The following is a 23,504-nucleotide window of genomic DNA, read 5'->3' as shown; positions in this document are numbered from 1 at the left end:
TGATATTAAACACATTTGTTTTCATCAGTTGGTGCAGCTACACTTTCTGGACAAAAGTATTGAGATTCACCTATTTGGTATTAAGAACTGTTGCCATAAAATCAAGCACCCAGTCACACAGCATATTTGTGACATAATGGGTTTTCTAATGGGCTCGCTCAATTTGTATCTGGCTCTTAAAGGATGTAGTGAGTTCACTGATCCACTGCTCAGTATGAACATCTGGAACAGGACAAATATTATACGAAAAGCATAACAGGACCACTTTAAATTATTGGACTACAACAAGTGCATAAAGTACACACACACAAAAACAAAAACATGCAACACACCAAAGTTTTGTTTTTAAATATTTTATTCAAAAAAAAGCCAAAAGCTCATCTCCAGAATTTCAAACCATCTGTATCAATGTTCCTCGAGTGTCGGACAGTCCCTTCACCTCACCGAGATCGGGTTATGGCTCAAATCACAGCCCTGTACGTCTGGGTGGAGTTTGGGTGGAGCAGATATATCACCAATGCACAAAAAGGACAAATTTCAAACAGCCGGCCAGGTTGAGAAAATCTTATCTACCTATTTTTTTTTATTTTTTATGCACACACCTCTGGGAAATGACAGCCACTGATCATTACTTTATTTAACGTTGTTTTTCCTACTATGAACTCTGAGATGCTGCTTTAACCTGATTTAAATGTGAGCCAGAGCTCTGGGGCTGCGTTTACCTTCTGGAGGAACTTCATACAGTACACAGATTAAGAGTTTCACTCCAAAACCAGGAAAGCAAAGCTTTAAAAACACGCGCCGACACCACAGCAGAAGACCTTTCTTTGCACAAAACTGCCAGAGGACTTCAAAAATCTCTGTGACTGTCAGCGATTGAAACGTGTCTATAACAGGTTTATATTTTCATACATAATTACAGAATGAAACCCTCAAACATATTAAAATAAAGACACTGGAGATATACATGGCATATCATTCACACACACTAATACTGAATACAACATATACACGTAAAGAGCAAGTCCTTTAAAAATGGGTTCAAATCTGAAGTAGTTTCATTTCAGGTTGGTTATTATCATCTTACAATATGGTGCAGTTTAAGAAACATGGCACACGGAGGATGATCAACATAAACTCTTATGTTGTCCACTTCTTATGGTGGACTGTCCACTAATCCAGCTGTTTATGAGCCCTGAATGTCTCACGAAACATGTGGAATGAAATGTTTAACCTGTTTCTTTTCTCCCCAAACATGAAAATGAAAGCTTAAAAGGAAGAGTTCATCCAGAAATCCCTGACTATCACCACGCTTACACCGGGCATCGACAGGTGAGCTCACTTTTAATCTCAGCTACAATCGAAGAGGACAAATATTTAATGGCTCTACCGCAGCTCAAGCAAGCCTGACGAAAAGATGGCTGACCCAGCCTCATTAATTTGCATGTACTGGACATAAAAAAGAAATCATTTTAATACAAGGGGTCCTACGAAAGTATAGCGCCACAAACGGGAGGTCTGTACAGCTGTCAAATTAATCCAGAATTATGGCTTCTAATAAACATGACGACCAGGATCAAAAGCAACCACCTGTTTCTCCAAAATAGGGTTTTTGTGGGTTTCTCAGGTGCTTCACAAGTACAGAATCATCCAACACATGCTGAACATCATGTCTGTTTTCCACACAGTGAAAGATCCCCAAAACATGTGGCCTGCTTCATAAGCCTCATAATTTCCCTTTAAAGGTGGTTAATTTAAATTATTGTGTTTAAAATTACCCAAAAGCTCCCTCAGAATGTAAAGAAACAAGTCCTGCATGTTGTGTTTATGAGATGTCAACTCAGGCTGAACTAGGGCTGAGCTGTACTTTGACGTTATACCAGTTTCTACCACAATATGGGTGCAGTGAGTCAGTGTGGCCTTTGTTTAGTCAGACAAATTATTAAGAAAACATTTTTCTTAACAAACAGAGAAAGCCTCTGAGGAAATGGTGATAGGACTAAAAAGAAATAAAACGCTGCCCCCTGGTGATGAAAACCAAATTCTGCATTTTTGAATTTGACTGTTTTAACAAAAAAAAATAGATAAGATTTGTCTTAAAAGTTAAACAAATAGATGAGATACTGTATTAAATGATCATGATTATAATTCAATCATAACTTGAGCTGTTGTGAGTGACAGCAACCAGATGTGGGTCGCATGTTAATGCCAGGTGTTAATACAGCATATCTGTTTCAGCTTCCTAACCAAACTGAGGATATGGTACTCCACCCCATCGACCAAATACGGCCACTTCTGGCTCAAAAAGAAAAACATAACAGCAGATGAAATGTTGAAACTTCAAAAACAGGTGATCCCATGGTGGCTACAACCCCAATATTTAGTTTCCTTTCCAATATAACCCAAATAAACTGCTTGTGTATGTACTGTGTAGTGTACAAATATAAAGGATATAGGCAAATTTTTTACTCCAAAGATCCATGTTTACTGGATTATAGAAGGCAAATAGCAGAAGACCTCAAATTGGCCATTTTCAGCACGATCAGAAAAAAACCGTCCTGCTAAACTTGACAGCTTGCTCCAACCTTTTATTGTCAGGAGGAGTTATATTTAATCTATCTTGGTAAAGAGGTGGGGCACATTCAAAAGAAGAAGATCAACTCAAACTTTCAAACTATAAAAATCCCATACCATCATCGGCACCGAACAAAAAAACAGCGGGTACTGAAAATAGAGATTAACAAGGAAACCTGAAACTCGAAGGGTGAACTGAAACTGAAACAAACCTTTTTATTCTGGGTGAACTAATCCTTTTACTGCAGCTGCTTATTATAGGATCATTTATTTCTTCTGAAATAACTACATGGATGATTAAAAACAGGCAGGAAAAAGAACGTTTTTCTTGGTAAATGTGGGCTGAATTCATCCCTGCACTTCAGAGAACCGGTAGTCCATGTCCTCGGCATGTTCGCCTGCCTGCCCACACACACATGGAAGCCCTAATTGAGTCCGTTTTGATCCAGATGGTTTGAAACTGAACAAAAATACGTACATACATACAAAATAAAATACAAAATAAGTAAAAGAGGAGGAAGAAATAAAAGAATTTAGAAATGTGGGAGGTTTAATTGTTCCAAAGTCCGCCAGTCTGTTCTTGATACACCTCGATGACGTCCTCGTCCTCCATTCCCAGCTGGCATTAACACACAGCACAGAGACACGTTTTAGTACAACAGTAATTCACTTCCTGTTATTTGCAGCTCACCAAATCCTGCCTCACATCTTGCTTGTGCTGATTTTAATCCCTCATCTCTCCAGAGCACACCTCCACCTGTCTGGGCTCTCTTCCACCTGCTCTCTACTCTCACTACAGGTCACAGTGTCATTTGCAAACAAACTGACCTCATCTGTCAACACGTCCATCAACCCTACAAACATGGTTCTCAGAGCTAATGCCTGATGTTATTCTACTTGATGTAATCTGTTAGTGCAGTGGATAAATGCATAGCTGCATTAATACATCAGAATGTTTGACTAACATTAAAAAAAAATCATTCATACATGTGCTTAAAGTATTCATAATAAAGTTTAAGGGCCATGCAAACAAGTTTTACACAAGTTTCCAAGGGAAAAAACAAATAAAACAAAAATAGGAAATAATGAGATGGATTTAAGATATGAGAGGAACCTGGAAAAAACTGGAGCGTTCACAGGGTTGCAAATTTAAGCAATTTCCACAGTGTAACACAAAGTCAGTTAAACTTCAGGGATATCAGTGCGTCCAGTTAGGAAGCAGAAACCACCCTGAATCCATTTCAGCCGCTTTAATATAATTTAACTGTTTAGCAGACTGATTTCTCTCTAGTTTAGCTTTGTGTTAGTGTCCTTGTCATTGCTGCAGTGCTGGAGACCTGCAGACCATTCAGAATGATCAGGTAGTGCAGCTCTTCCAGGACAAGACAAAACAGTTTGTTATGTCTTACAGCACATTTTCAAGAGTGGAGGAGATAATCAGGGGATGGGCTGTCACACAAGCAAAGGTGGACAGTTCAGTAGAAGAACATCAATCCAGCAGCAAGACAACCTCCAGCGAGCTGTTAGTGAGCATGTTTCTGACCAACAATCAGAAACAGACTTCATGAGGATGATGTGAGGGCCATGCACTCACAGCGGCAAGCAGCACTTGCCAGAAAACACCAGAACTGACAGGTCCTCCTACTGGTGCCCCGTTGTTTTCACAGACAAGAGCCGATTCACAGTGAACATGGGTTACAGATTTGCAAGTGTCTGGAGAAGCTGTGGAGAGTGCTATGTTGTCTGCGGCACTGTTATCCTGCAACTATTTGAGAGTGGATCAGTGATGGTTTGGGAAGGCAACTCCCTGGTGAAAAAAAATCATCTTGCGATGTCCCATCCTGGAGAAGCTGGACTACCTGTGCAACCTGAGGCCTGCCACCATCTCATGCTACCAGCAGTGATGAGGCCAGTAAAAAAATCTAAACTACAGAAAAATCATTCAGGAGGAATAAGGAGACAGCAATGGTCTTTGTCCATCATGTGCTAAACTGTCTTGTTGTTTGCTCCCCAGTGTACCTGTTGTCATTTTGATTTTACTGACTATGTTACACTGTGATGATTCTTTTTTTTTTTTTTTTTTGAACAGTGAATAACAGGGTATTAAAACACACATCAGGAACCCAGATCCAGGACAGGTTTATGGAAACTTCAGTAATTTAACAGAAAGGATCTCTACAGAAAGGAGTCTGAAAAACTGTTGCTCATTACATAAGAACCTTTTAGAAAATCTTTCCGGTATATCACATGGTCACAAACTGTATTTTATTTGCTGAAATATCTTGGTCGTTTGAGATTAACAGCACTTTATAAATAGTTACTACTCCCTTTCCAGAAGGTGCCATCACACCGGGTACCCCCGCTTGTTTGATTTGGCAGAACTTATGTTGGATGCCCTTCTTGACCCAATACGAAACAAAAGCATGAAATAACAAAAAGGAAATAAGGACGAGATAATCAGTGCAACACATATTGATAAAAACTGCAGTTTCTCTTATGGCCACTCAAGACTGACTAGTAAAAAAAAGAAAGAAAAAGAAAGGAGAAACTCTGGATAAATGAGGGGACAGTAAAGCCTGAAGATGAAAGGTTACCTCTTTGGGAGTCTGGTTGTCTGCGATTCTCTGTCCTTCAAACAGAAACCTTAGCGTGCTCGCTGGGACGCCCTGGAGGGAAAACACAAAAATACAGAGGTTGGTTTTTTTTTTGTTTGTTTCTTTTTTTAAAGTGACTTACTCCTGAGCTCTCAGCCCTCTCTTTGTGTAGCCTCGAGTCAAACTTGTGTCACTGAGTAACTGGGAGTGACTGATTTACCTGTCTCTGGCTGTATGACTCCTTCAGCTTCTTTAGATGTGTTGTCATTTTCACCTTAAAGTGGATTTCACTGCTGTCCTGTGGAGGCAAGCAAGGCAGTGATAAGAAACACAATCCCAGGAACTTTATTGTGTTTATGAACCGCCGCTTGCCTGACAATAACCTTCACTTTATATTGTGTCAAGTCAGATTCCACAGCGCAGGCGGACTGTAACACTTAATAACTTGACTCCGTGTCATACACTTCTTTGTGCTTTTCATTGTAAACGCGTTTCCTAGCATGAAATCTGCTACAATGTCTCAAAGGTTTTAGAGGACTTGGTTCACTGGTGTGTCAAAGATAAGAGACTTTATTAATATTTCCCACTTCTAATTAATACGGTGTTAAATTTTTCATCTCTTTTTTCAGTTATTTCAGAAATCAAAATGTTTTGAGAGTCTGCGGGGTCAGCAGCCTGAACAGAGAAAGCCAGCCCTCCCTCTCCCCAGCCACCTTCTCCAGTTTATCAGAGGGAACACCGAGGTGTTACCAGGTCAGTCGAGAGATAGAATCGTTTCAGCGACTCCTGGGTTTGTCCATGGGCCTCCTCCTGGTAGGACATGACTGGAACATCTCCCCTGGCTCTTTTGGGCCAGGCACACACCTCTTGATGTTGTGCTGTTTCCACCACAGCCGGGTTGAAGCCACAATTGTGCAGTCGTGTTAGTTTTTACCACTGATAACCTCCTTATACAAGTACAGAAGCTCAGAGAGTCACGTTGCAACAGTTTGGAAAGATGTCGTGTCTTTTACCTATGACAGATATTCCAAAATTACCCAAATAATCCTAAAAGCAGATGTTTCTGTTACAATTCATATTTATGTAGCACCAAATCACAACAACAGTCGTCTCAAGGCATTTTATATTGTAAGGTAAAGACCCTACAATGATACAGAGAAAAACCTCAACAATCAACAAGCACTTGGCCACAGTGGGAAGGAAAAATTCCCTTTTAACAGGAAGGAACAAATTCAATCTGAAGAAAAATCTGGTTCGTAACATATTTGACTTATTTTAATTTTGTGCAGAGACACCCAACCTATTTAGAATACTGAAACATCAGAAATCACAAGTCGACGCCTTGATTGTCAAGTCAAAGTTTAAAAACACAGACTTACATACATTTTTCCATCCACTGAGCAGTAGTAGGGGAGGCATATTTGAACTATTCGTGGCAGGAAACATTTTTATGACTGAAAATATCACAGCACCACATAGAAATGTACAGCACTCGCTCACTTGAAAGGTGATGTGCCAACGCTGCCTAACAGAGTCTGTGGAGAGATAGGAATAAAAACTATCTGAGTTTCCCTGAACCACTCGTGTAGTTAGCTTCTAGCTTCTAAGCCCCTTGCAGTCATACTATTCTTACAAGCATCAGCTTGTATTCTCGTTTATCTGGAAACTGGTTTCATTAAACACGCATATTAATCACCCACTATTGTCCTTTCCATTTTTGGTGTGGCGTAGAACCTGGGTCATGACAGTGACAGTAATATTTATCTTTAACTTTGTCTATTGTGTCCTTTGATGAAATTGTTGCCGAGCATGACTTAGCCCGCAGCCAGTTCTTTAGATATTCACAACTGAGAGATTTTATTAGAACACAGCAAACCAGTCCTTGTCCATTCCAGGCGTATCAACACTTGAAGAAATGATGGTGAAGGGGCTTGACTTCTAAAGTGTATAATGAACTGGTGGATGCCTCGCCAGAAACGTCAGTAAAGAAGCTTGAGTCCTGGAGAGAGGACTTACAGGAGAACCTCTCCATTGAAGAGTGTGAGAGGACTTGTGCCAAGGCACAATCACAAACAGTGAACACTCATTTAGATTTCTTGCAGTACAACTGGTTAAAGCATACTTTACGCTTTCTACAGTACCATCCCAGATGTTTGCATAAAATGTGACAAGGAAAAGTGAATGATTTTCCCATGTTTGTGGCAGTGTCCTGAAATTAGAAAAATTCTGTGAAGAAGTAAAACAATGCACTGAAGAAATATTAGAAATAAAAATATATTTAGAACCAAAACTTTTTCTGCTGGGTATTTACCCAGCTAATTGTAACATAACAAGGAAGCATCAGCTATTTTTAGACATAAGGCTGCTGATGGCCAAGAGAATGCCTGCAATTGCTTGGAAAGAGGTGGATCCAAGGACCAAGGATGGGTAAATGGATTTCAGAATTAACATCAACTCTGCCCTTAGAAAAGATCACCTACGCAATCAGGGGTAAACAACGAAGCTTTGATAGCATCTTCAAAAAACGTTCTTGCAAATAAAGACTTGCCCGTTTGGTGGAAGCTTTGGGGGATGACTCATAAGTGGCCCTCTGCAGTCCATTTGGGAATATGTTTACTGCTTGGCATTGAACTACTACTTTGTAATTTTCGTGTAACGTATACCTGCGAGTGTGAGTAATGTATGGTGGGAGTCCCACACAGTTATCCCCCCCCCCTTTTTTTTTCCTTTCATGGTGTTATATGTACCTTTGCAGTATATGTAAGTTGTGTATGTAAGTTTAGCTACTTGTTTTGTTATGTTTTAGTGGTTGTGTACAGGTGTTATGTTCGAAAATAAATAAAGACACTGATGGAAAAAACCCCACTTTGTCTTATTGTGCATTTTGTTTCATTTTGGCAAATACATTATACTCATAATACATTAAAGGCAAGGTGGAGGAAGTCTAAAACTATAGAAAAAGAATAATTCCATCATTATTTAAGATGTTCGATTTCACAGTTACTGTCATTATGGTGTACAGCATCAAGCCTAGCCTTTAAATACACTGATCAGATCTCAGCAGCCTGAACACAAAGTTTTCAATATGCTGAAAGCTAAAAAACACACTTTTACAAACAGAGACAGAGTGTAAAAATATAGAGGAAATGTCTTTAGCCATTAGGGTCAAAGGACTGAGAAAGAAAGGTGACTCACTGTGGTTGTTTATGTTGTAATCCATTAAGTGCCAATCATCCCTACATTATAGTTGTTAGAGCTAGTAGTGAAACTTAAAAAATCCTAAAAATAACTGAACATTGTCAGACAAAACTAAGCAGCAAAAAATAAAACACACTATGGAAACCAATTGAAACTAATTTCAAAGCAAAAAATACAAATGTGGAAAATTATGTGCTCACTGAGTGGCTAAACTTCTTTGTGAGGAGGATTCATGGGATTTATCGAGCCTGGAAAAAATCTGAGCTAAAACAAACAGATGATTAGCTGCTGTAGGAAACTGTGTGGTTATTAAAATCCACTGTGAAAGAGAAGAGGATGAGCTTCCTCAGGGTGAGTTAAACGCACCTATACGTGCGGCTCTTTCCACCCAGAAAAGACCACGGTTGACAGCAGAGATGCGAATCCAATGAAGTGAAACTACGAGGATACATATCCAAGCTTTCTTTGTGTTAGCCGGCTTGACAAAACCTAAAAGCTCTTCCAGAGATAATGGGTGTCAAGGCACTTATCATCTTTCTCCATTAACTCAGGCTTTCTGCTTCACCCTCCTCGCATGTTAACATAAAAGGGACTGTTCATTGTGTCATTTCACGCTTCCTCCTCACAAAATGGATCAACTGAGCACCGTCCACTCCAATCAGAGACTTTATCACTGAGATCTTTTCCTTAATTAGTGAGTTCATGAGTTACTTTATGAATAAATATATCCATTTTCCCACCCAATGTGCTTTAAGTCAGCTTATTTACTACACATTAGAGTTCTGATACTCAAGACTGCTCAGTATGTTCACATCTGACTGTCTCCAGTAACGTAATAAAGGAGGAAATCTCTGCTTTGTTGCCAGGCCAAAGTTAAATTATCTGTACTGATTGAACAGAACTTGGTGAGCAGCAACCTCCCAGTATAACCGCTCAGTTTTCTAATCCATGGCATTAACTGCAAATCCACCAGTGTAGAGCAGATTTAGCAGCATTACGACCTAACAAAGACATCTACAGATTCTCTGCGTCTCCGACTGAATTCATTTAAATTTCAGAATTAAAGCGACGCACAGTTTGCACGGCTGTAACCTTTTATGAAGGCTTCACAAAACAGAATAGCTACTTTCTTGTCATTCAGAACATAGACCAGTTTGCACATATCAGAATGAAATTTAGGTGCATTTACTCACCATGAGACTGTAAGGTATAAAGCATTTTAAAAAAGAAGGATATTTACATGTAAGAATAGAGGAAAAATATGTCTATATAAATATTCATAGTAAAAAAAAACCAAACTGAATAGGATCTTAAAAATATTGCTGCACAGCAATACAGCAGCCAAACAAAGCAGCGCACACTCACCATTCCAGACATACTGGACTGTCCTACATATACGGTCAATTTCAGAAGTTTGCCTCATGCATATATGGAGCAGGGGAGGGGTTACTGTGAGGGGTCATATCTGAAGGTGCATGGCAGACCGTCTTTGGTGGCTTTGTGGCCAGCATCTGTGACATTCAGTGGTCTTTTTTGTTTTGTTAATGCCACACAAAGCAAAACAAACAAAAACAACAACACTACACACTAACGGCTCACTACAAACACACTAAATGTCTCAAATCTCTCAACTTGCCGTTTTCTTTTTCAGCCCCATCACTCCCACAACTTCCTCAGCAAACAAATGCCATGTGTTACCATATAACTTTTTCAGGAAAGTCACGTTTTGTTTTGTTCTCATCTCAAGCACTTTCTGCGTGCAAGCGCCGACTATCTAAGAAAAAGCATAGCGTCAATTATTTATCACAGCTCTGGTTTTATCAACTCAAAGTCTGTTTTCCCCTTCAGAAACACAACACATAAACAGATTTCCCTGACATTTGTGACATACAGTTGTATATCGTGGGGCTGCAACTAAAGGACTATTTTGGTAGATGACTAATCTACCAATTTTTCTTTGATTAGTCAGTTGGTCAACGACTATTTTAATAACTTGGAAAAACCTCCTGTTATAGGCTCCAGTACTTCACCTGCTCAAGCCTGCCCACCTGTGAATATCACCCTGCTGTCTTGTCCCACAGCTAGGGCTGCCACAAATGATTATTTTGATAGTCGACTAGTCACCGATTATTTTTGTGATTAGTCGACTAATCAGATCATGTATCCATTGGACGTAAAACGTACAGCTTATTGCACCAGCAGCATCTGCTCTTATATAACTATCAGTAGCTTACAGCTTTAAGTGTTTAAGGTATGTGCTAACTAAAAATAAAGACAAGATAATTGTTTATTAAATTTTAATGAAATTTGCAGATTGTTTCGGTGAAGTTTAATAAACTCCTTGCTATCTAAAATATAACGGGACACCGGAGTATATTCTCGAGCATCTCACACTTCTGATAATCAGCTGTCTGCTTGATGTTTATTCAGCTGTGTAAAAACTATCATTTTAATCTCAGCCAAACCGATTTACTCAGGAACAAATAAAATACTAAAAAAAGCCAAACAATAACATTTTTAAGTTATCTAAATGACTTATATATGTTTAACCTGAGTAGCGAAAGACGGCGGTGGGTTTGAAAACGATTTGCCGGGAGTCCGGTGTTCTCACGGCTCTAGTGAGCCTTGAACCCCAGCTAGCTATCGAGCTAGTGGGTAACAGACGTCTCCGAAAACGTCGGAGCGCTTTTGAAAATATGTGGTGTCTTGATAAACTGAGCAGATATTTGAGGTTTACACAGCTACATTCTCGCCTGAAAATATGTTAAACATTTATTTTGTGACCCAGAAAGAATAGTAAGAGTAATATTAAAACTAACTAGCTGCCGCCATTGTTGGAAACTGAGCTGGGCTGCGCTATGAATTCTGGGACAGAGCTACTTCTTCTTCTTCGGGGTTTAACGGCAGCTGGCATCCTTGTACATGCAGTGCTGCCATCTTCTGTTTCAGTTTGTTATTACACTCTTAAATCCTACTACTTATTCCTGCGTCTTTTGGGATCTTACAAAGCTTCAAACGACGCGTCGACTATTAAATCAGTCGTCGACGATTTTGATAGTCGACGTAATCGTGACTAGTCGACTAATCGTGGCAGCCCTACCCACAGCAAATTAAAATAATGACCCAGGAAATATTTGTTCATATTAGGGCTGCCACAAACCATTATTTTGATAGTTGACTAGTCACCGATTATTTTTGCGATTAGTCGACTAATCAGATCATCATCCACTGGATGTAAAACATACAGCTTATTGCACCAGCTGCATCTGCTCTTATATAACTATCATTAGCGTACAGCTTTAAGTGTTTAAGGTATGTGCTAACTAAAAGTAAAGACAAGATGATAGTTTATTAAATTTTAATGAAATTTGCAGATTGTTTAGGTGAAGTTTAATAAACTTAGCCGTCTGCTCCTTGCTATCTAAAATATAACGGGACACCGGAGTATATTCTCGAGCATCTCACACTTCCGATAATCAGTTGTCTGCTTGACGTTTATTCAGCTGTGTAAAACAATAACTTTAATCTGAGCCAAACCAATTCACTCAGGAACAAATGAAATACTGAAAAAAGCCAAACAATAACATTTTTAAGTTATCTAAGTCACTTATATATGTTTAACCTGAGTAGCAGGTTAAACATATAGGTTTCCTCCTGAAAACGATTTGCCGGGAGTCCGGTGTTCTCACCGGCTCTAGTGAGCCTTGAACCCCGGTTAGCTATTGAGCTGGTGGGTAACAGACGTCTCCAAAAACGTCGGAGCGCTTTTGAAAATATGTGGTGTCTTGATAAACTGAGCAGATATTTGAGGTTTACACAGCTACATTCTCGCCTGAAAATATGTTAAACGTTTATTTTGTGACCTAGAAAGAATAATAAGAGTAATATTAAAACTAACTAGCTGCCGCCACTTTTGGAAACTGAGCAGGGCTGCGCTATGAATTCTGGGATAGGCTGGGCCGCGAAGCGACCCATCCTTCAAATCTGAGGAAAAGCAGGGCCTTTTATCGGCCGCATATGTCGGAGTCTTCGAATTTGGACAGTCTTCGTCGTGTCGCTATAACGTAATCGGCCTACAAATGCAGCCTCAGGAGGATGCGGTTCCTGAATTTGGACACAGCTCATCTATACGTGCTCAATGCTCAATGTTAAACTGTTTGACTATATACATAATTAATTACTGATATGGTCAAAACCACAGATTAACTACCTAACGTTAGGTGGAAGCGGTTTACTATTCAGAATAAACACTAATATTAATGTGAGTCACTCGTTAAACATGCCAATGCCAAAAAATAATAAATAGCCAATAATAGCCGATAACCTCAATTTGCTGATAAATCAGTCAGGCTCTAAGTGTAACTGAATAAAACAGAAAGTCATGCGTGTCAAACTTGCTTCGTAGTAAAGGAACCAACTTAAAGGACCGCCACCTTATTGCAGCATCAATCAAAATAAAGCCAAATATTATATTTTTGTTAAAAGAGCCACTGAGTAGATTTATGGTTGTGGATCTGTAGTTTCAGTTTATGTACACTTTATTTACTATTAAAGTATAAATATACACCCCAAGAATCCTACAAATGCAAATGTTTGGTCAATGTTTTTGATAACAAAACAAACTGGTTATTTCTGATAAGACAGTGTAAAGTGACAGCCTTTACTCTAACTCCTCCCTGGAGCTGACTCTACAATGACACTGGTACAAAAAGAAAATGTAACAAAATAACACTAAAAATATGTAAGAAAGCATAATTAATATCATCTAACACATACACACCTGACCAATCACTTTTAATTTGATGTACTCTCCGTCTTTTTTATCCCCTCCGTCTTGGCTGGATGGTTTTGTCTCCTAAAAATAAACAAACAAACCGTAAATAAACAAAACACATCCAAGCACGACATACACACACTCATATATATAAATATTTATTTAATTCCAGCGCGGCTCGACACCCGAGTGTCACTGCTTTGGAAAACCATGTCACTCTGTTTTGTAACAGTTTCTGTTTCGTATTACTGCCAACAACCGTTGCTCCACAGCAGAACTTTAAATAAGAAACCAGAGCTAGCCGCTAGCTGCTAGCTGCTAAAAAAGCTGTGAATTCAGGCCCGAAGCTACACGAGCTAAGAGCTAGCATATTAGATAAGTCGATACGAGCCAGCGGGCATAAATAAACACAAAGCAGCCTTTTCCCGTTTTCTGCTGATGACAAAACAACACAGAGCCTTCGGAGCGCATTTCGTACCGTATCTGACATGCTTTTTCTCTGTGTGTGCCCAGGAAAATACACTGACAATAGATGAAGCGTTAGCTCACAGGCGCAGCTCCTGGTTGATGTTATTCGACAGCCGGAATTGACGCATGGGGTTGCTTCTTTCAAAAATAAGAGCCTCTCCAAAGTGAAGCACAGACATGATCGTTTAATTTTGAAAAATATAGTTGGGGTCGCTAATCTTTACTCTCAAAAAAGCAAATTTTACCCTATTTTGTTTGTAAAAAACAAACAAACCCAACAACAAAACAACAACAAAAACACACTTGAGCCCTATAATAAAGCCTATTACATATAAATTACCCTGTATCCATGTTACTAATAGGTGTAAATGATTAAAATGTATTCCTATCTTCTTTATTACCAAATAAACTGAATAATTTTGGTACAAAATAACCAGTAATATGCTCTGCAGACCGCTTTGAGCCCTACTTGTGATTTTACAAATACAGAAATTTTTGACATAAGCTACTTTTACAACAGAAAAAAATATTATTATTTTTTTAATTGCCAGTTTTGATGTAATTTTGACTAAAGTACAGATGTAGATAAACCTTGCTGGATGTGAAAGAAGCCAAATTTGTCCACATACTTAGTTAGAATTGTTAGCTGAGAAGACCCAAGGCTTGAGAATTCAGGGAACAGGCTGCACATTTTTACAGTCATAGAATATGAAGAGTTCCTTACACTAGTGCTGAATAAAGTTCCAAAAATTAATATCCACTGATCACATTTATATAGTGTTTTTAAAGGAAGAGGAAGCCATTGGAGATGGGTAAAAAAAAAAAAGAAGCCACATGTAGCGCAGATTTGTGACCCTGAAACTGTGGCCTGTTGTTATGAGGCCAGGCTACGGTTTCTCTGTCCAAGAAGGCTGACCAAGATAAAGACAGCAAAGGTCCACATATTGGACAGCTGTATTATAACATATCACACGAAGAACTATATAAATGTATGTAACTCCATAAATGTGAATTTCCCCATAACAGGTTATTTTTACAACAAGTGGCTCTGTGGTGTAGTGGTTAAAAAATTTGAGAGGGTGGAAACGCAAACTCAGTCTCCATCAGTGTACTCAGGGTATGTGCTGGTCCCAAGCCTGGAAAAATGGGAAGGTTGTGTCAGTAAAGACATCTGGTGTGAACTCTGTGCCATGGCAACAACTTTTGCACATCTATTGGCTGTGGCACACCCTTGGGCACAGCTAAAAGTGTTATTTCGAAAATCTTTTGAGTATTCTAAATCTACAAATTGTTACAACACTGAGTGAAACCCCCAATATCAGACAGCCCCCTATGAGCAAGCACTTGGTGACAACGGGGAGGAAGAACTCCCCTTTAATAGGAAATGAACTTCCAACACATGCAGAATGAGGGAGGGTCGGCCATCTGCCCCGACTGGTCACCAAGGCAGACCATTTTACGATATAATATATGCATAATCTAATGTTTGACCCTTAGAGTGTGATATAAATCTTTGCTGATAGTAAATGCAAGTTTATGGGCACGGTAAATAATTACACCCAATATTTATTTAAACAGTATGGAAAAATATTTATAAAACATTTAAATGGAACATTCCTTTATTTGTAGTGTATTTTATGGACCCCTTTCCAGTGTACTGTTATAGCACAGAAAAACTTTTTTTTTTTAATGGGCTAATAATATGGTGAATACGCAGCACAGAGTACAGACGTATGATGTTTTTTAAAGAACAATGTTTATATTTTTATTGAATGAACGCTTGCAGTCTCTGTATTTGACTTTGGGTGTAACAATCCAAAGACCAAAACCATAAACCACAATCTAGATAACACTGGGTCTAAATGCAATAATAAACTTAGACAACATGAACAAAACTGACACTAAAATATAATTTAGAAACTGTTAGATGGAGAAATGTATTGTAAAGGGTCTTTTCCATATCATACAAGTTGTAGGCACAATGAAGAAAACATAGGGCTGTTTTTGTTTTTTACATTTTGGTTATGTCAGGATGTGACACACACACACACACACACACACACACACACACACACACACACACACACACACACACACACACACACACACACACACACAATGACTCGCTGTATGTTATTTCAGGATAATTTTAAAGCTGTAAAATATATAATAATGTTGACCCAACAGTAACCACCATTTCATTCTAAATTGTGACATAGTGACTTTTTTTTAATTAACAAATTCATTTTATCTGGCTAATAAGAATGAATATAAACTAGATAAACACTGGCTTATTTGGAGCTTGAGTTTTTAAAATCAGTTTTGTCTCACCTGAGTGAGTAATAGTGACATCAAGTTATTGGCCTTTTAAATGCTGGTGATGTGGATATATAACAAAATACTTTTATAATACATTAAACATTTTGTTAAATTGTATTTCAAAAAAATTAAACAACATGGGGCTGTATAGGAAAGAAACACAAAATAATACAAAGCATATTATGCATTTGCAAAACTAACTTAAACAGAATTAAAATATTAAGGAAATCACTTTAAATTGACTCTTTTTCAGTTTAGTCCAGTTTCATCAACACGTCAGCCTCAGGTGTTAATTGTAACAATAGCAGTAAATACCACCATTACCTAACCCCCTAACCCAACAAATAGCACCCATTACATAACAAAGAAACCTCCAAACTAACACTAAAAATAATAAAAACTAAACTTAAAATGAAAGAAGCAATCCGCAGAAGCAAAAGATTTAAATTTATATTTACTTCTTTTAAATGGGACAATGCACATTAATTTACATGAGCACTCAGGGTTATGATGTAAATGTGCCAGAGTAGTCATGCAGGCTCATTTTAATCTCCAAGCCAAATATGCAGAAGCATGTACAGTCATGTAGATGTCAAAGTATATATAGATATATACCAGCTGTAAATAACTCAATTCACTCAAGTTCAATTCTAATGTGCAAAATTTTTATGTCGAGTCTCATTATTTACTTCCCTCAAAACTACATATGTTGATATATTATTTATGCATTTGTAGGCATGACTGTGTATATGTATATACATATATATGCATATTTTAATTTTATGCACCCCCTGAGAGAGTGTAGCTAGAATTTTGTGCTTGCCTAATTAATAATAATTAATTTAATCAAAAGAAACTCTTAAATCTCTAAATATGTAGAACAATTATATTAAATTCTAATAAAAAATCTATAAAACTATTAAAAAAAACTACAATAAAGTGATTAAACACCAATCAAATGTATTTATTCTTTGACAGGAAACTCATAAGTTTCTCTGACGTGACAGGTCGTGTTTTTATTGGACTCTTCCGACAAGGTTGGGGTCAACACCTTTCAAGTTTCCGTAAATGAAATATGATATCCTGGCACTGGTTATCAAAATAAAACACATAATAGTTACTTGAATGTATCTACTTTTATTTTCTGTCTCTACTTCCGGTTAAATTATTTTTAATACGTGATAGCTTGATGGCGTCGTGGGGTCAGCAGCGAGCGGAGCTACCGTTAACCAGGGTGTAAAGTACAGCTAAAAGAGCGCCTCTGATGAAGTTAGCCTTTTAACCACTGCACAGACAAGGAGCTACTTAGTTGGACGAGCCGCCGTTTTGTCGTCTTGTGGTTGAAAAGCTTCAGCTGGTTCCTTTAACAGCCGTCAGGCCTCGTCGTCGTCGTGGTCCGGCAGCACTCGAGTGAAGTTGGGAGCGGACTGCCAAACTTCTGCTTCCTCCAGCGGCTCTCCGCGGGGCCCGGGGCTCCTGTCACCGGCCCTGTGGATGAGGAAGTGACTACACATCTAATTAGCGCCCAGGTACGGTACTAAAGAAGTATTGGATCCATTTGAAGGGTTTATTTATTCCTTTAAGGGCTGTTTGTTTTTCTTATAGTCGTGCAGCGCAGGTGAACGCTGATTAGCTGTGCGGCTGGCTGTTAGCATTAGCTCAGCTTGACAACTTCCCTGGCCTGACAGCTAGTTGCACACGTCTAGCTTAGCTCCACATATCGGCTCTCTGTTTAGATAACAAACAGTATTTTGGGTAAGTGTCAAAAGTGTCTTATAATTATTCATAGAAACGGCTGTAATTGCTAAAAATGTGCTAGCAACAGTTGCTATGTTGCTACTCGGCTAACGCTAGCAGGAGAATCTAAAGCGAGCTAATTATCTACCAAAGGAGGCCATAATTGTGCTGTTGATATCAACTTTGTTGTGAGCACTGAGCAAGAGTCGGTACAGAAGATGAGGCTCATGAGGAGGATGATGTATGTAAGGATAAAAGAGAGAAGAAAAAAACGCTAAGCTAAGGCTAGCACCAATGCTGCAGCTCTCTCATCAATCAGTGATGATCACAGACTATCATCACCAATTTCCAATCAACTCCTCGTCAGCAGAGGCCATCTTGATTTAAATTTCCACTCTTTTGCAACAACAATAACATGAAGGCTCATTATGTTTGTACAGATTACATTCTGGAGGTTATGTTCAATGGTATTAATTGATACCTGAGCAATAAACTACTTTGATTCCACACACAAGCTTGTGCTGCAACCTTTATAGCCCCTTTATTGGACACTCATAGCTACAGTCATTGCATATTTCACTATACATGACAATGCAATAGTATAATATAAAGCTTAGTGACAAATTAAAAAGCTGAATGCTTGACCTCCTATAGTGTGGGCATCCGGAGCCCAGTTAAACATAATCAGTGATCAGTAGAAAGCTATGGCCTGGAAACTGACTCATCTGAATGGACCCACATTAACCAACATTGTCACATTAAAATGGCAATAAAATATCCACCAGTCTTGGTAGTGTAAATGTGAAGAAAAGGGCTCTTAAAGTAGGGTCAGCATTTACTCCACTACACTTGTATTAAAGATTTTGTCGCAGCTGTTTTCTGTTTTTTATGTTATAAAATCACAAATATACTATTTATCTTTGCTAGGGAACACAGCAATTTAAGGGCTCCCATTCCAGAAGTGAGTTCCTTGTTCATCCTCTCCATTGATGTTTCAGAAAATCCTTATATAAAGAGTTTTAATCCTCAGACCAAACCAACCAGCTACGAGGTGAATCATGGCTATTAAAAAGATTTGATTTGGATGAAAAAGAAAAAAGAAGGCAAAGGTACGAGGCTGTGTACAGGAACTGCTCATCCCTATAATGCACTGCAAATCCTAGATTTCACAGTGAATGACTTCCAGCCTACTTCAATGTAATCCTTTGCATTGTTGTAGTGTTGCCTCACTGCAATCATTGCTCTCTTGTTTTCTGAAGTTTTGTGCTGATGTTCCTACATTTACAGAATTTCAACAGTAACAACGACCTCCACCGATTTGAGGCATTGCTGTTTCGGTTCAGGATTGTGGGTAGAGTAGTTCTTGTAAGCAGTGTTATAGTAAAACGGTTTTTTGTTAAACCAGGGTTATATGTAAATAGTATTTAGTAAGCCTGCTTAAGGTGTTTACATTATGGCTGATATTCAGAATACTTGTGGGAGTTTTACTTCAGCAACCTCACAGTTGAGCTCGATATTCTTATGTTTTAAGTCTGTAGTGTGCAGAATAACCAGACACAAAAAGAATAATTGTTTTTAATTGCATTGGCAGTGTTTGGGATTATTGTCATGCTGAAAAAAAATAAGGCATTGGCAATTAGATGTCTTCCAGATGGTATTGCATGGTACTTTTCTGAGTTCGTTATTCATTGATTTTAATCTCCGACACCACTGGTTGAAATAGAAAAACAAATGATGTTTTGTGACAGGCTTCTATTAACTAATCGGTTCTTTACTCAAGGCCACTTTTAAAAATGACAGTGTGGCTTCTTGGAAGCAAAATGTAAAGAAACAAAGGGTGACTCAAGACTTTTGCACAGCACTGTATATTGATACCAAGTACCGGGTTTGGGTTTCAGTGTTAATTTAATCGTATGTGCTCCTCACTGGGAGGAAGATACTGTGAATCTTCTTTTTTTTTTTTCTTTTTTTTTTTTTGATGATCAAAACATCGTGCTTGACACAAACATTATTTTACTTATTTTAAGAAACATGACGAATACATCCAAGAATATAAACTTATTAAAGTTTATTAGTGAAAAAGACAGATGATTGTCCAGCACAAGTAAAATGAATCTAATGTGTCTGAATTCCTCACCTAGCTTATTTGCACTATTCTCCTTTCAGCTCTCTGTGAGTGCTCCTGACTCACACATGCATGTCGTGTGGGGTGTGAAGTGAAGAAATATTGATGACGACACATTATGTTACCATAAAAATGTAATAAATGCTTCCTAACAAGTTTTACACCTTACACATACCGAGAGTGAGAAGCTGACGGGGAAGCTCACAGTTAAGTCAAAAACTTCTGCAAACATACAGAGAAAAGCTGCTGGTGTAGCAGTGCTCAGGCCCAAACCCCTGACCCTCGTTGCTGCTGGTGTCCTCCAGGCTATGTTGGAGCAACTGCTGCTAATACGTAACATAGTAGACATAGAACAGCATAGATGACTTATATCTGATCCAAATGCTGGATTGGTGCTTCGGGAAATACAACAATAGAACTATCATGTAGACATAACACTCTTAAAATATGTATAAAGCCTCCAGATGCTCGTTTTGACATAAAATAAATAAATAAAGACGAGTTACTACAAATTTGCATTATTACAACAGCAGAATGGCCAGAACAAAAATGAATAGATGCAGCACAATGTTATAACAATAATACTGCACAAAAACAATAGAAGAAAAATGTACAGTATACATCACAAATTAAATGTGTATATATGAGACAATTTCAGTTAACAGAAATGTTTTTATTCACACATTATCTGTAATGATCCCTTTTAACTGCATGTAAGGATTTATGATGATGTTTTTGTGTTTTAGGAGAAAGGAATCCCTTTGATGGGAGAATCCTCTTTCCTGGCCTCCTGGGTCAATCGCCGTGCCATTAAGATGGGTACGTACATGCTGTGAGATGGTGTTACTGCTTGGCAGCAAGTCAGCTTCATCTTTTGACAGACCTATAATTTGAGGAATTTTTTTGTCCTCCCCGAACAATGGCTCTTTGACATCTTTGCCTGACAATAAGTCCCTTGTGTTGTGCGGCTAAGTGGAAGCGGCTTATCTGAAGAGATAAATGCAGCAAGGCAACTTCATTTTTTGTGTTCATACCCCAAGACAGGTTGTTAGAGGAGTCTTTAGCAAGTTGAGTTTTTCAATGATAAAACCTGTTGAATAAGCAGAAGTCGTACTGTCTCACAGATGAGCAGGAGGCGCTGAACTCCATCATGCAGGACTTGGCCGAACTGCACCGCTCCAGCCGTCCTGCCGCGTTCCTGTCAGACCTGTGCAAACCCAAAGCCTCGTCGCCCAAGAACCAGGTAACCCAAGTGAAAGCACGAAGGCTCAGCCTGGCTCATCTTTGCTCTGGCTGTCTTTAACTCTGTGCTCTGTCTCCAACAGAACGATGTGAGAGTGAAGTTCGAATTCAAAGGGGAGAAGAGGTGAGGTTTGCACTGCTGTGTTTCTCCCTCTAGTGCTGTCAGTGCAGACCAGCAGCAGTGCCCGTCTCTGACCTCTCACCTGTCTTCCTCTTTGCAGGATTCTGCAGTTCCCTCGACCTATCAAGCTGGAGGATCTGAGGTCCAAAGCTAAAGTGGCTTTTGGTCAGACGATGGACCTCCACTACACAAACAACGAGGTACGAAACTTGAAATGTAATTTTCCTCTGCTTCCTGTAGTAAATGGACTGGTTCTTATATAGCGCCTTTCTACTCTACCTGAGTAGAAAGCACTTTACAACATGCCTCAGTCATCCATTCACACCCACTCATACAGGGACTTTTTTCTATGCTGAAGTGCTTCCTATCTAACATTCACACACAGTCATGGATGCATGGGTGGGGTGGGGTGGGGGTGGGGTGGGGGGGGGGACTGAGGTGTTCTGAGCCAAGAGACAAAATCTCTGCAGTGTCTCCTGTTTCGATGTAAAGCACGTCACCTCAGATTCGGTCAGTTTCACATACCACACAGACTAGATCCCTTTCATGTGGAGGATCTGTAGCTGTGCTATGATCCCCCTCCTGCCATCCTAAACCTGTCCCTTCAACTGCCCTCGGTGCCCCTTTGATGTTGTTCTTCCCTCTGTGCAGTTTTTAAGAACACCCAGTGTGTTTCAGCGGCAGTGTGTCTCACTCTTTGCAGACTGACACAACTTTTTTCTGCTGTTTTCTTTGGTCATTTTGGCACAAAAATCCACCTCTGGGTCTGTTTCAAGAAAGCAGACCACAGTTGTGCTACCAGTGCCATCCTGCCAGCCTTTGATATAGAAAATGAGCGATTGTACGAAAGCTGCATTAGGAAAAAAAAAACAGAAGTAACTGAGTGAAGGTGTGAGCGTGTGACCACATCCTGCACAGGCGTGTGGATGTTAACCTGCTGCTGCTGCTCCACAAGGTTGGACACACTCTGCAAGCTAACATGACACTGTGTACACAGTGTTAGCTACAGAGCTGTGCATGACAGCAACCTGTAACTATGTTTTACCTACCACAGAACAGGCCCACCAGAGCTTAGCTTTACAGGTTTGCATGCTTTAGCTTTTTCTTCCTATACACAATAGGTAATGATGAACCACAATTGAATTGAAAATCATGAAGTGTTTGAAATGGTGCAGTCACAGTTCTACGTGTCCCAGGAACTTATACAAAAAGGCACAAAGTGAAACATCACTTTCTAATAGCACCAGTGTAGCTGTGGCATACACATTCCTGAGAAAATGATGTCACTTCCTGTTGCATCTAGTGGAATCCATGAAACCCCGTGAATGTAGAGCATGACAGACACTGGAGTGTAGCAAGTGCTGTGAACAGCTGATTGGACCAATGAAGCACCCGTGTGTGGATTATGTTTTTGTTGTTGTGTGCGCTTCCACAAATGATCAAAAAGAATCACCCAAATTTTATAAGGTTATTCAAGTCACTGTATTTCCTTTTTTTTTTTTTTTCCTCCTCCTCTTGCAGTTGGTGATTCCATTGACCACTCAGGACGACCTGGACAAAGCTGTAGAGCTGCTGGATCGCAGTGTTCACATGAAGAGTCTGAAGATTCTCCTTGTGCTGCAGGTCTCCTCTGAGGTGGGCCATACTGCAATGACTTTAATGGTAGTTTCTGACACTTGTGCACAGTATGATAGTTGTGTGGCGGCTGACACACCTGCTGCTTTTTCTGTGCTGTAACCCCTCGACAGTTTTTACCTCTCAGCTGTAAAAGGCTGATTGGGGTGTTTTTTATACCAACGTTGGTATTTTTAATCTTTATGTTATAGCAGCGTTAACATAGAAGAGTTATCTGGAAAACAAAGGAGATGTTAAACTTGTCCAGAGTTTCTTTTTAATGTTTAGTTTGTTTTGTGTCTGCAGAACTCGTCATCCAACATGGACCTCCTGCCGTCCCACGAGGAACTGGACAACACGGGGTTCCGGGTCACAGACAAGAAGAGCATGCTGGCGTTGATAGGTAAATGTTTGCTAAACAGTGATGCAGACTCAAAGCTTGCAGGGACGGGCACTAGCGCCCACCACAGCCTGGTAGTGGGTAAGTGGTGAACATGCTCCTGACCCCATCCTGCAATAACAGCAGTAATGGCAAGTGAATAATTACTTGAAATTAAGTTTTTATTTTCATCCAGTTTTAAGTAAAATTTGAAAAGTCTAACCATTCAATGATTTGGATCATTTCAAGTTAAAATACAAATTAAAATAAAGTCATAAACAGTTGAAAAGTTAAAAACAAATGTAGCATGATGTGGTATTAGCACTAAAATAAATAAATATTTGATGAATAAGCTATTG

The 23,504-nt window shown here is 39.2% G+C and overlaps 2 protein-coding genes across 2 annotated transcripts in view; one reads left to right on the top strand and one right to left on the bottom strand.

Annotated features, from left to right (window-relative positions):
* Window positions 1-337: 337 nt before the first annotated feature.
* On the bottom strand, window positions 338-13,720 carry sumo1 (small ubiquitin like modifier 1). The gene is made up of 5 exons (XM_006792871.3): window positions 13,619-13,720; window positions 13,147-13,221; window positions 5,389-5,466; window positions 5,169-5,240; window positions 338-3,193 (listed from the first exon to the last, which is right to left on the bottom strand). Exons 1-5 carry the CDS (start codon window positions 13,628-13,630, stop codon window positions 3,125-3,127), a joined length of 306 nt encoding a protein of 101 aa, XP_006792934.1. The 5' UTR covers window positions 13,631-13,720; the 3' UTR covers window positions 338-3,124.
* Window positions 13,721-17,116: 3,396 nt separating this feature from the next.
* The window catches only part of map3k2 (mitogen-activated protein kinase kinase kinase 2), a 17,616-nt gene continuing 11,228 nt past the window's right edge, over window positions 17,117-23,504 (top strand). Inside the window, exons 1-7 of the mRNA XM_006792872.3 lie at window positions 17,117-17,456; window positions 20,536-20,608; window positions 20,914-21,032; window positions 21,115-21,155; window positions 21,253-21,352; window positions 22,674-22,787; window positions 23,073-23,169. Of these exons, the coding sequence (XP_006792935.2) occupies window positions 20,554-20,608; window positions 20,914-21,032; window positions 21,115-21,155; window positions 21,253-21,352; window positions 22,674-22,787; window positions 23,073-23,169 (526 nt within the window). The 5' untranslated portion in view covers window positions 17,117-17,456; window positions 20,536-20,553. The remainder of the gene's footprint in view (window positions 17,457-20,535; window positions 20,609-20,913; window positions 21,033-21,114; window positions 21,156-21,252; window positions 21,353-22,673; window positions 22,788-23,072; window positions 23,170-23,504) is intronic.

Source organism: Neolamprologus brichardi, chromosome 23, assembly GCF_056152115.1.
Source record: "Neolamprologus brichardi isolate AB-2024 chromosome 23, ASM5615211v1, whole genome shotgun sequence".
NCBI classification, from domain to species: domain Eukaryota; kingdom Metazoa; phylum Chordata; class Actinopteri; order Cichliformes; family Cichlidae; genus Neolamprologus; species Neolamprologus brichardi.
This window is presented reverse-complemented; position numbering and strand designations above follow the sequence as displayed.

Coding starts and splice junctions, on each gene's coding strand:
- sumo1 (XM_006792871.3), bottom strand. Junction 5,241..5,388: donor AGTCATACAGCCAGAGACAG/GTAAATCAGTCA, acceptor TTTTCCCTCCAG/GGCGTCCCAGCGAGCACGCT. Junction 3,194..5,168: donor ACAACCAGACTCCCAAAGAG/GTAACCTTTCAT, acceptor TGTTAATGCCAG/CTGGGAATGGAGGACGAGGA.